The 13485-nt window shown below is 34.7% G+C and overlaps 1 protein-coding gene across 1 annotated transcript in view; it reads right to left on the bottom strand.

The window, feature by feature from the left end:
* Window positions 1–1167: 1167 nt before the first annotated feature.
* The window catches only part of LOC104523018 (SEC14 domain and spectrin repeat-containing protein 1), a gene marked incomplete at its 3' end in the record, with an annotated part of 24466 nt that continues 12148 nt past the window's right edge, over window positions 1168–13485 (bottom strand). The window contains exons 5-8 of the mRNA XM_010165467.1: window positions 5483–5596; window positions 3908–4005; window positions 3454–3509; window positions 1168–1379 (exon numbers count right to left, since the gene is read on the bottom strand). Of these exons, the coding sequence (XP_010163769.1) occupies window positions 1168–1379; window positions 3454–3509; window positions 3908–4005; window positions 5483–5596 (480 nt within the window). The remainder of the gene's footprint in view (window positions 1380–3453; window positions 3510–3907; window positions 4006–5482; window positions 5597–13485) is intronic.

Below are 13485 nucleotides of genomic sequence, written 5' to 3'. Positions count from 1 at the left end.
TATTTAAATGCATTAACAATCACAGTTTGCCAAAGTACGTTACAAATTTCATTTCAATCAGCACATCTTGTTCAACAACTATAAGTTTAACATTGGAAAACAAAAAACCCCACCTGATTATATCCATGGCCATGGTAATATGTTCTATACAGTATTATTTTAGTTTCTTACATGTTTCTATTATGTCCAGCTCAAAATATCAAAATATGACATTTGCTTTTATTATATTTTTATAATAATCTGATTGACTACATAAGGGAAAATGTATTTCCTCGTAGATTTTTATTTTCACTGTTAGAAATAACAGGATTGATTAGCTTTCATATTTACCCATACCTGAAACGCTGTGAAGTGCACGTCCTTGATTTGCACTCCTCATGCATTAGAAATGTCAATGTTGAAAGGTTAAAAGCAATATCCATTCAATTTTATGCATATGCAAACTACACAAAAGCTTAAAAACATGTAAGTCTAATTTCAAGTAATAAACATGAGAGGAGTAAGTTAAATTCCCTTTCCTTGATTTTCTCTACTGAGATGTTGCTGAGAAAATGTTGAAAGTGCTAATTACATGCCTGTTGCCAAAGGACAAAACCAATTCATTATGACCTTTAACACACGATTGATTAGAAAGATTTGTATTCATTCTGGTCAGGGTAGCCTTGAAATACAGAGAGTTTAATCAGTTGAAAAACCAAGCATTAGACAAATAAAAGAATAAATAATGGCTTATCTTTAGTAAACGGAACTTAAAACAATATTGGCAGTGGAAGGTGTTCAACTCTCAAGCAAAATTACAGTCAAAAGTGTCTCATTTGTCAATGTTACTCTTTTTACTAACAGGTCAGGCGTTTGACCCTCTAACAACGTAGAGGTACACTGTTACAGTACATAACAAAGGGACAACGTGAAGGTTCTTCAGCATGATGGCAAAAGAGCATGTTTGTAATCACCTCCACATATCAGAACAGCCTTCAGAAAGTCTCTGTGGTAGCCACTATGTAAAGCATCAAGCAAAAACTAGCACATTGCAGTTTGGGGAGTGAAAGGAAGCATGAAGCTCTCAACTCTAAGTTTTGCAAGAAAAACAAACTCTCTGGGAGTTGTGTGCTGGGACTTGAGCTCAAACCTCTGCCTCACAGTATTCAAGAACAAGTCCAAGCTTACCTGCATTACCTTCTGCTGAATCTCCTCCAGCTGTGTGCGCTTGCTACGTTGTCTGCAAACTTCCTGGTAGCGAGTATATTGCTCTCTGAGTGAGTCTAGTAGCTTCATGACCTGTGGCTGAGCAAGTAGTTCATCATCCATTGGAGACCAGGATACCCCTCCATCTGAACCATTGAATCGACGCTGTTGTAACTCAGATAGTAACTCATGACCTTTAAGAATACATATAATGATGTGGTTAATTTAGATTAAAAAAACAAGCACAAAAATTATTAGTAAGCATAACTGCTTTTTGACGATCCAGTGATACACTTTTGCAGCTAATGATCTTTCACACACTGGGCATATTTAATGATACCATTTCATGAAGAGCACTGGCCACAGTTTGTGAGGTTGCAGCACTCAAAAAATAGGGTAGAAATCATGGGGTATATTTTAGACATACAAAAGAGATACCATGTCTTTAACATTCATGTTGGCAATAGTATTGATTAATGTAAAGAAACAATTACAAAACACAATCTTGAGTCTGAAGCAACTATAAGTATTCTGGTTTACTTCAAAATACTGTGTAGCATCCAAAGTATTTCTCTCAAACAATTCATATTATTAGAATAAATGAATGATCTAGAAGCACTTGCAAATGGATCATACAATTTGTTTGTTATCTTCCAGGATTTTAATAACATACACAAGACTTCCATAGAAAGTGTGGAACTGAATCCTAAGTATTTTGAGCAAAATTTTTTTTTTTTTTTTCATTTTCTCACCTTTTTCTTTGTGCTCTTAAGCACCATATCAGGGTACAGACTCTCTAGAATGTAAAGACTTTTGTATATTTAAAAATAGTATGCTTTGACTATTTAATCCTCTGTTTAAACTGTTTGAATAATGTTATTGTTAAGTTGTGGTAAAGTTTTCAGGATGCAAACACCACACTACCAGTAAACCCAGATCATCAATTTGTTCTCCAAAAGCTCAATTAACAAGCTAGCAAATAAAACAGTATTTGGTCACTAAAGAAATGTTGATGTAAAAGTGAAAATCTGCCAATTCCACATCATCAGTTCTGCAGTCTTAAAATGGTAACATGTCAGTTCACTAAAAGAAAAAAAACAAAAAAACAAAACCACTAGAATAGAAATGGTAATACCTCAAGGAAAATGCAGAAAAATAGACACTAAATTCAACTGGTATTATCTAGACAATCAAAATGCCAAGGGATTGGAGATTGCAGCAAGCAACTTTAAATTACTCCGCACATATTACTGTGAAATGAACACGTCTTAAGAATTCAAGCACATTTTGCCATACTATGGAAATAAACATCTCGGATTTCATCTTTTATAATACTACACAGATAAGCACAGAGAGCTGCAGGGCAAACAGACTTAAAGGCTTTTACAAGTCATAGTTCCGCTGGGATAATTTTGTATTTTTATTGTATTGTTTCGGCAATAAAGAATTAACATTGTCAAGGTAAAGAACTTTTTTTAAACTAGATTCTTATCAAATTCTAAGAACTATACTTTCTATGTGGAGCTTGTGAAAGCAACAGTATTTGCAACTATGGAAGGCAGAAGCCTTTTATCTAAAAAACTCAGTTTGTTCACATTTACCTTTAAGAGATAGGAAAATTTAATCGGGAAGAGTTTAAATTTTATTCTCAAACTTTCAGTACAGTGAAGCTAATAAAGGGGAGGGATGCCTCTCAGGAACTCCCATGATTTAATGGAAGTTATTAAACTTCATAGCTCAAAAAAAATTTCACTGTGCCATAATTAAGAAAACAGAAACATCCTAACCACTACAATTAGACTAAAATCTAGTGACAGTGTTTACAGACTTCATATTTTAAAAACTTTAAAGACCACATCAAGGGAACTATTGTCTCACCTTTCAACTCAAGCAGTATTATCCCACATCTAAACAAGCTAACACTTTACACAGAGGGCACATAGAGCCAGCAGTTCTCTGTGGCAATTATTACATGTGATCCACACATTAGCTGGTAAGAGGCTATAAGATAAGGATTCTGATCACTCGGACTCTGATGTAAAGATGTTATCAGGATTATTAAAAACTTTAAGACATAACTGGAGTTCTTCCATTTATTTGTTAACATCACTTTTTTTAAAACCCAATATAGATGACATTAATTAATAAGCTTTTTACATTGTGATGATGGTTAAAATATTTTTTGTGCCCTCTATGCTTTCACTTGGGGCTTAAAAGTTAATAATATTACTTTATTGACCAACATTATCATTTTTTGACTTACTATACCTGTCTGCAATACCGTCTCAGGATCAACTGATGGAAGGAAGTTCAAATCTATTGATCTTGAATAAAGGAACAAACACATTATTAATAATAATAAATTTTATAATAATTACCTAAAGTTAAACACATTATTAAAATTTATATTACAGTAGCACTGAAAACTCCAACTAAGGCCAGAGCTACCCAATGCTGTTAAAAGACTGTTTCTTTCCTCACTCATTTTCCTCACTTTTTCAACTCATTGACTCAAAACGTAAGTGCAGCTGCATGTAGTCAATAGCCAAATGAGCATTCATCTACACACACACTGGTGAATTTTGTAGTCTACATTATAAACTTTCAGAATTTCTTTACAAATTCTGAAATATTTAAGGCATATCAGATTTTCACTATTGCTTAGATTTCCAATGAAATTTTATTATCCAAAAGCATTGATTTCAAAAATTGAACCACACACCTCTCTTTTTCTTGTTGAGTTCCCTTATCACTTCCATTGTTAATTAGAGCAAGCTCATCCAGTAAGGATGTTGACTCTTTCGTGAACTTTTCAAATACCTAAATAAGAGGCAGGTTTTAATTTAAGAAACAAAAAATATATAATTGGCAGTATTGAAGGCATTAGTGCATATGTATCCACTTGTTCTGTTAGTATAATTCAATCTTTACACAGTGTAATTATTTCCCAACATTCAGACGGTAGGGTATAAAGTATAGAAAATACAAAGTTTTGTTCAGAGAACCAAATTTCAGAATTTAGGAGCTGCAATGGAGGAGGTTCTTCATTAACATACAAAACAAGGGAAACAAGGCAAGAGAGGAGAGACAGGAGAAAGAAGTTTCCAGTTGCAGTCTGGATCAAATATAAAGCAAAAGTCCCAGCTAGACTGCAAGTACTGTCCTTATGAATTTTATGAATGCAAGAATAAGTAAGTAAAAGCCAGATTTATAAATATGAGAAAAAAAAAAAAAAGAAAAAAAAAGAAGGACAATGAAAATACTAGATTTCCTTTCCCTCCCCTGTGCCCAGGCACTCTCAGTTTCAGGCAGAGAAGAAATAAGCTGTCTTGCCCTAATCCAAGCACACATAAAGGCCATACAAAGACCAGTATTAAAAAGATGCACTGCAGATGATGCTCTCTCTGTCCTTGGGTCTCAAAACACAATTTGCCAAGATTCAGCAAAACAGAAACACGGTACACATGATATAAGCCCTCAGATTTATCGAGGGGGAAGTACTGCTGTGAGATTGGCTGCAGGTTATATTTGAAGGCTTTGAGCAAGCTGCAGTTGGTACATGCTGTGGAGTATTCCTTGTCCAGGATCCCACCTGGAGATCCTAGATGGAAATACACATTTTAAGAATAGATTACATGCGAAAAGGACACACTGTTTCACTGAAGATTAAATATTGTTTTGAAAATTCAATTTAAGTAAATGAAAACCAACTATAAATTAAGGACAGATTAAAAACATTCTGCAGCACTATGCACGCCAACAGCTGCTTAAACAATTTGGGTCTATTAATGATTTAGGGGTGTATTTGCTCCTAAATGTTTACTACACCTCTGTATCTATTGGGGAAACTGCACTGACAGAGGTTTTAGTGTAGGACAGCTTAAAACCTGGCTCTTGGTTCACAGGAACCAAGGCCTAAGAGAAAACCTCAGAGGATCTGCAGAGTCCAAGTATTTCCTCCTTGTTTTGGATTTCCCCTATCAGCAGTCAAACACTTTCCCTTTCTAGTGACAATACCATACACTCAGGCTCTTCTACAGTGAGGGTCTATAACAGTGCTTCATTAAGGAACTTGTTGGTTCAACAAATTGATTACATTAGCTTTATCATCCCTTGAACAAATCCAGTGTTAGTTATCATAAGACTATTCATGCATTTGAACTGCACTGCTTCCCATATGACAATTTCTACACATTTAGCACTTCCTACAAAAATAAAAACTCACGGCTCATGAATGAGACACCTGGAAAAAAAAACAACCCAAAAAACAACCAAACAAAAACCCCAGAAAACTAACCAGTCTCTTGTTCAACCAATCCATGTGATCATAGGTGAGAGTTCCTCCAAAATCTTCTGTTAGTTGGCATGGTTCTATATACCGAGTCAGCTTGTTAGCAGATACTAAAATAACCTGCAACAATAAAAAAAAAAAAAAAATTAGGCACACTTCTACATAACGATCATATTTTTCTTTAAGTACTTGAGAAGTTAAGTACGTTCAGAGATACTCAGCAGACCCTTCTGTGATTCAAAGAAAATGACCCTTCTACTGATAAGCGTTTAAATCATTCATAATCCTGTAAGAGCACAATCTGTACCACCTTGTCTATTTACAATAGGAAATTGTATTTTTACAATTTAATTGTAAAATTTGTATTGTATTTTTGAGATTTTTAGTGAATATAGTAGCAGGATATCATACTGCAAAGCACTTAGTATTATCACTCTCTTGCAATCTTTCCAGTCCCAGAGGTGTGTTTGTGCTGTAAAAGTTCAGTGCCTAGATTTACTGTGCAAATATACTCAGCAAGTGTCGGATCAACCATACTCTTTCCATGGGTAATCAGGTTCAAATCTTAGTATGCTTAAAATCCTGAGGTATTCACCCAGGAGACAAATATACTTCAACAACTACTTCAGGAAACAACAGAAAACACAGGTCCACTGCTAGTCAGAAGACTTCCCTTCATTTCTGCATTCCAGAGGCTCCTGGTTAAGCCTTATTCATATAAACCTAAACCAAAATTTGGCAGCACAGGTTGCTTTGATTCATAATATGCTAAGCCTGGAATGATTCCTGTGGAAAAAAAAAAAAAAAAAAAAAATCGCTGTATGGTAACAGACATATTGGCAATATATAGCAAGAAAGAAAAGAAAAAAAAGGAGATTATTTTGAGAACCCATCAGATCATGCACATATTCTCGCAGGGGATAAGAATATATGGAAGGAGCCTTCTACTTCGAGTCTAGCTCCATCTACCTGCAGACACTGAAGGAAAGACAATCAATCCTAAACTTAGGAGTTTTCTCCTTCAAATTACCTCAAGGGTTTTGTCTTCCACTACTTCAGGATAGTTCCAATCTGTTTAGACCACTACGCTAATTTGATATACTAAATAATTGATAAAAATACTATGTTTCTGAGATGGGTTTTGAGATTAAAAGCTATTCAATATGGCAAATATTTCCCGTCTTTAGAAACTTCAGTTTCTAAAGTAGAGGTTGTGCAGTCTCCATCCTGGGAAGTTTTTCAAGGCCCAAATGGATAAAGCCCTGAGTAAACTGGTCTAATCTCATAGGTGATCCTGCTTTGAGCAGGAAGCTGGGCTACATATCACCTGAGGAACCTTCCAGTTGGAATTACTTTGTTATTTTTCAATTTTTACAAATAAAGAATTCAAAGTAGTTCTAAACAAATAGTCTAATATTTCACGTATTCCAGCAGAATTCAGCAAATACAGGTTATTATCCTAAACCTGACTGTAACAAATATTAGCTATATGAGAAAATAATCCTCCAACAAAAAATACCACCCCACAAGTGAGATTTGGTCAAAGAACATACATTTCTTTTGCACATTATTAGAAAAATTTTGAAAAAGAAAAACTTCCACCTCGATAGTAAGCTTTGTTGTAACTTAAGACGTTGCTCCAAAACCCATTCGTTTTCTAGGTTTGTTTTTTTTTTTTTTTTTAAAAAAAAAAACCAAAACAACAAACCACCAACCTTTTTCTTTCTTAAACTGTTTATTGACTGTTCACTGGGATAACTGCAGAAAACCTGGCTGAAGACTTCAAAAAGTAAACAAACATTTAAATTTTTGACAAGGTGGTGGCAGAAAGGAGGTTCCTCAACAGTGTAATTACTAATGTAACACCCTCCATATGCTTTAAATTAGTAACTTTGCTATTTCTAGGTGTCAAAAGAGCAATTTGCCTCTCTGAAGCTTCTGAACATTTATGCATACAATAATATATATAACATTTAAATTATTTGTTCCAATTTGCTACACTGCAATGTAACAGTATACAAATGTAGCTACTCCAAGAGTATATTAAGGTATTTACTCAATATGAACAAAACATCACTGCCTCATTTACTAATTTTAATAAACTAGCATCAAAATAGTTAATAGTTTTTTCACTTACATATAAGAGTGTAAGAATCTGTCATTCCTAAAACACTACTTTTTTAAAAAGAACATTAATAAAGCATGCTAAAAACTGATCATACTTATCTGGTTGCTGATTGGTAATTTTGGACAAATTTAATTAAAACAGGGCTAAGTAGAGGGGATTTTGTTCATTTCCCAAAAATTCTGCCAACAAACACTGGGAAGCACAGATAGCCCTTCCCCACTCAAAGCCTGGTTAATAGGTATGAAAAGCTGGATTTTGATAAAGTCCTTTGAGCTCAATATTAAAGCTGTTTTCTCAGTGGATTGATTCTTGATAATTTGTTATGTCAGCAGCTTACATATCCAAACAGCTTTGGAAGAACACTAGGAAAGCTTCAAAGAGCCAGGCAGAGATTTTATGAGAATAACTTTGCACTTCAGCCTGTGCAGAAATCCAAACTGAATGCCTATGTTAACTTTTCACACTACATTGAAGGCAGCTTTTGTATAAAAAAGTTATTTTTCTTTTTTTAATTAAGTGTGAATCCTAATTGTTTTCTAAATCATGATCAGATTGATTTTTGGCATTTGTGTTTAGCTGTGCTCATTCTCCAGCAAACTCAGCTGCTGCAAAAACTTAAATACAGCCTCAACTATTCTCCTAGTGATTTTTCAAGAATAACTACAGCACTTCTAACAGACAAAACATAGTTGCCCATATATCTGGTCTGGCAGTGATTCATTGCTACAGACTTGTAAAGCAAAAACTTCTTCTTGTCAAGTAGAAGAATCCTATTGTTTGATGATAAATATTATTTCAATAATTTTTTTAGGATAGAGTTATATTTGTTAGTATGGAACACTAATCTATACAATGATCATTTGCTTTAACATTACACCAAGAAACACATGTAAAATATTTATCTGGCCAGTATCACACAGAAATCTGGCATACCAGAAACCCAATAATAGCTAGCAGAATCTATATATACTAGACCAGATATACACTGGACTAATTGTCAACTCCACTCCCAGTAACTGTCTCCTTCACTTTTGAGCGTTCATGGTTTTGCCCACTCATTCACCTTCCCCTCCAGGGCTCACGATAATAATTTGCACACTATCTTTTTTCCATCCGGGAGAAGAGATTAATAGGTACCCACAATCCTATTATTTTCCAACACACCCTTCTTTAGGACTGAATTTAGAACATGACGTAAATACAGGCTGATGTACTCCATCTCCACAGGGATAATTCCCTGATTTGGCCCAGGTTTTTAAAAGAAAAGACTCATTGCCTCTGGTGTTAAAACAGCAGCAAAGATACACGCAGATGAAAAGAGAGACACATTTAAATAAACATCATTTTGATAAAAAATTGGAAATCCTATATGCATTTTTGAGAAAGTCCATGAAAGCTACAAATTTTGGTGCCTCAGTATTAAAACAGTGGTTTGGAAGGTCTGAATCAAAAATTAAAGATTTCCTACAACGTGTTATTCATTCTTCATTCTGTGAAGCAATACTCTGCTTATTAGCATTATTCTTAAAAGATAAATTGAGAATGATTGTGTTGCAATTAATTTCCAAGTAGAATACTGAGAGATACATACTAAAATATAAGGATACATGTAGTAACAACAGCTAATTTCAAAATACAAGAACAGCATAAAAACCTCTTCTGGTAACACAGTAGAAAGTTCTGGACCACAGTGTGTTTTCAACGGCACCAAAAAAAAGGACATATAAAAGTGTTTGGAGTGGAGGTTTTTGTATTTTGGAATATTAAGGATTGCTATAACCACATTAACTGGCATTTACTCACTTTCAGAATAAAGATCATTAGTCTAGAAAACTAGAAGGTAAGTATCTACTTAGGTATGTACCACTGACTTAGACAGAGAAGACTTACTTTACTTGAATTGGGGACTAATATGAAAAACTGAAGTCTAATCACATTGGATTTAGCTTTTCTAGTTGTTTTCTTAAACAGTTCCTAGACTTTTAAACAAATGACAAGATCTTACTAGCTATTGTTCAGCTACATAACATGGAAAAAGAGAAGCCAGCTAGCTAATATTTCTTTCAGAGCAATTATGATATGCAAGTATATGGACCATAAACAGATTGATATGCAGGAAATTTTCATGGAAAAATGTGATTTTTAATTTCTGTACTTTATGTATTGATAACTTGACATTAGAGACTTGAGATTTTCCAGAGTAGATTCTGCTGATATACAATCATAAGAAATTTCTGACACTATTACTAGAGACTTAGAGTCGTTAGCTGCTACACTGCAAGCATGAAGCATTTAGAACTACTCAGGCTTTGGATTTCAGGACCATCAGGATCCTTTTGCTATATATTCTAAGGTCTGATTTTTCCAAGTAGTTCCCAGTAGTCTACTGTCTTTTCTTCCTTCTTCTTTTTTAAATTTTTAAACCACCAAGCCCTTGATTTCTTCTCTCACAATCCTAAGTGAACTTTTAAATTTTGCTCCATGATTCAGGCAGGGGGATTGGACTAAATGATCTTTCGAGGTCCCTTCCAATCCCCAACATTCTGTGATTCTGTGATTTCCACAAGGATAAGACAGCAAGCAAGCACACTTTCCTCCTCCTTGCTTTTGACACAAACTGATTTTCAAAGGACTAATCTGTATCTAAACCAAACTCAAGAGATTTTTCCTCCCATTTCCTTGAATGAATGACATACACAAAAAAACCCCAACCAATTGCCAGTCTGTAGGCAATTTTCCATTGTATACAAACTGTAATATATGCAGAACTTGTACATTTCTTCTACTCCTATGGTACATATTTTCCTCCAGCTATCCTAGTTATCTTCATATGAAAAGTTCAAAACCAAATACAACACACTACAGCCACTAATAAAGAATGACTTAATTCACATCACTATATAGAGTATGTTAATAAAAAAGCAAAAAGTAACACCTCTCAATCCTCCAAAGCACAGTCAGAAATGTCTACAGTCAAACTCTGTTCTTCATACATTTAAAAACATTAACAGTATTAAGTATTACACTGTAACATACACAACATTTCAGCTGACAGACACCCTTGGAACAATTACTAAGATAAATCTCCTGTTATGAAGCATGGGCACAGGACCAGAAAAAACTGCTTCGATGAACACACTAACTGGTTGCTAATAAGCATTTTAGGGAGGAATAAAGGGACAAAGGAAAGCTCTGCTGGAGGACAAATGGGAATTGACCTGAGGCAGGTCCAAAGCCAACACTAATACTAACCAGGAATAAAGATACACACTTTTCCTACTCAGCTGAATCAGCCCACCTCTTTATACCTATCCACCTGGTAGCCTTTTGATCTCAGTTCCCGCATTTACTTTCAGTCCTCTGCAACTCATCATCACCATATCTCACTCTGAAACAAAGCATCTCTGAACAGAACAGGAGGCATTTTGATTAATAGCTTCATATGGAAATATTAAGCAAGGTATTAAAAACAGATCAGGTAGCAGGAAATAGGAAATCAATTAGATTTCTCCACTAGAAATCAATTACATAGCATTTACTTCAAATAAAATCAGATTACAGTCTCAAGTGAATAAAAAGATTTCATACTTTCATTTATTTTTTATCATATTTATTTCACTGGTGCAAAAGCTATCCTGGGTTTTCTTAGCAGTTATGCAAATCTAACCTGTGATCCAAAACACAAGTTGGGTGTTGTTTTGTTTTTACTGACAGTAATATACAATTATGCAGCAGTAGATTTGTGCATGAGTTAGAGGCTTCCACAGCCTTATCAGTGCTCTGCCCTCTTATCAGGAGTAGAGCAAAAACATACTACTATCTCTAACACAAATATTATTTGGAGCACAGAGAAGGTGGGTCATTTTTAGTGAGCCGGTTTTCCTCATCACAACCAAGTAACAGATAATCAAGAGTTAATGAATGGTGAAGAACAAAGGCTTGCCTAATAACAAAGGTGATTCTTCATTACTTGGGAAAGCACAAGATTTTTCCTGCTCTTCTCTCAGCTTTCCCTGACCATCAATGAATAATGCCATTTAAGAATGAGTTATTGCATAGAAAAAAAAAAAAAAATAAATACAAGAACAAACAAGAAAGTGCAAGAAACGAGCAAAAGCCATGAGCTAGGATGGTATCTCAGTCTCTTTAGAAACACCTATATAGCAAGTCTGTATCAATAGCTGCTCATTATCCAACCTCAGTTAGATGACAACTGCCCCAAAGCTGATGGTAGCCCCTTGAGCAAGCAAGCAGTCTCACCCTGTTGTCAGTGCTTCTGAATTAGGAAGAAGGGAAACTCAAGAGCAAAGACCTACCAAGCAAAATGAGAATTCAGCAACTACCTGTTATTATCCTCTACTTATATAAACTTCTGATCTGCCCACACATCAAGCCAAGATACAAAGAGCCATTAGTGAACAAATCTCAAGTTCTCCTCCTGCCTAGGAAGCAGCTACTGTGTTTTAACACCACGATTATTTTTCTTGTAAAATGCTACATCACCGATTACTTTTCTTAGAATTGACATATTTTGATATATGTTTACATGAAATGCATCTCTAATACTTTACTTTTCTTCTTCCTAAAACTTTAGAATTATTAATTTAAGATAATCTTAGATCAAAATTTCAGGTCAGGGAGAAATGTCTATGGTTCAGTAACTAAAAAAGTAGATTAGAAACAGAAATCAAAAGGTTTAATTACACAAGTCCAACGATCTATGCCAGCAATGCCAACATTATCATTGACACAGAACATGCTTCATAAAATTACTAAGCTTAAATTTCATTACAGAATTATCATCTAATGACTGTTAGTCAATCCTTAAAGTCAAACAAAAAAATCCCTTTATTACCGTAGCCATGTAAAATTATCCCTGCTTCATTAACATATTTTCTGTAGGCTTTCTGCTTATTTGTCTAGAAATGGTTTCTAGCTGAATCATATTAAATAAAAAGCAAAGACAAATCTATTCTAGAGGAATGTTTTCCAAACTGGCAATACCCTGATACAACCACTGTATAAAAATATTTTACACCACAACTTCAAAGGTTTCCTGAATTTGTCCAAGGATCACATTTACAGATGTGCAGATGCGAAAAGAGAGCCTAAATCTGACGGTAGGAAATGCTACAGAGTGGGGTTCACTTTACTACTGCCCCTCTTTGGACTTTGGTGTTTACCTTATGCCCTGAAAGCATCTGTGTGAAACTGAATATTGCAAACTTAAGTTGCTTTCTAAACACAAGCTCTTATATCACCCTTTTGAGTAGAGATGGTTGGTTCAGTCTCTCTTAATTCTCATCTTGGATGTGCTCCAAACAACAGGTTAGTTGATAAAAGGTGGACACCACCATACTCATGTCTTTTTCTTTTTATAATCATGTTTTTGATTAAAGTAGCTATGACTGAGCTGTTACATGCTGAACTTCAAAATGGAAATATACTTTGACCGCACATCCTTGCCAGTCCCCTCAGGTGAACAGACAGACGGACATCTATGAAATCCAAGAGAGTTTAACTGCAATGCAAGTCACACAATTATCATAGTTGGAACCACTTCCAGTAGCAAAATTTCAGGTACTTAACCACCTTTATTTGTGAACATCTTGCTGGCTGCAGACTTCCAAACACTTGAGGATTCTCTGGATTGCTCTATTGAACCTGGGCTACTTTTCAAATCTGTCTTTAAAGAACTACTCAAAAAGAAAATATGATCTTCATATACAAGATAAACAACCTCAAGGCAAGCATGCAGGATTTCCTTACTTATAAGACTCTAAAGCAGATTACAAAAAAAAAAAACAAAACAAAAACAAAAAAGAAGTAACATAAGAAAAGGAATCTTAAAGTAGATTTAAAAAAAAAAGTTTGGTCATCT

This window comes from Antrostomus carolinensis, unplaced genomic scaffold, assembly GCF_000700745.2.
Source record: "Antrostomus carolinensis isolate BGI_N321 unplaced genomic scaffold, ASM70074v2 scaffold21483, whole genome shotgun sequence".
NCBI lineage: Eukaryota > Metazoa > Chordata > Aves > Caprimulgiformes > Caprimulgidae > Antrostomus > Antrostomus carolinensis.
The sequence above is the reverse complement of the archived record's forward strand: the minus strand, read 5'-3'. Positions and strand labels throughout refer to the sequence as shown.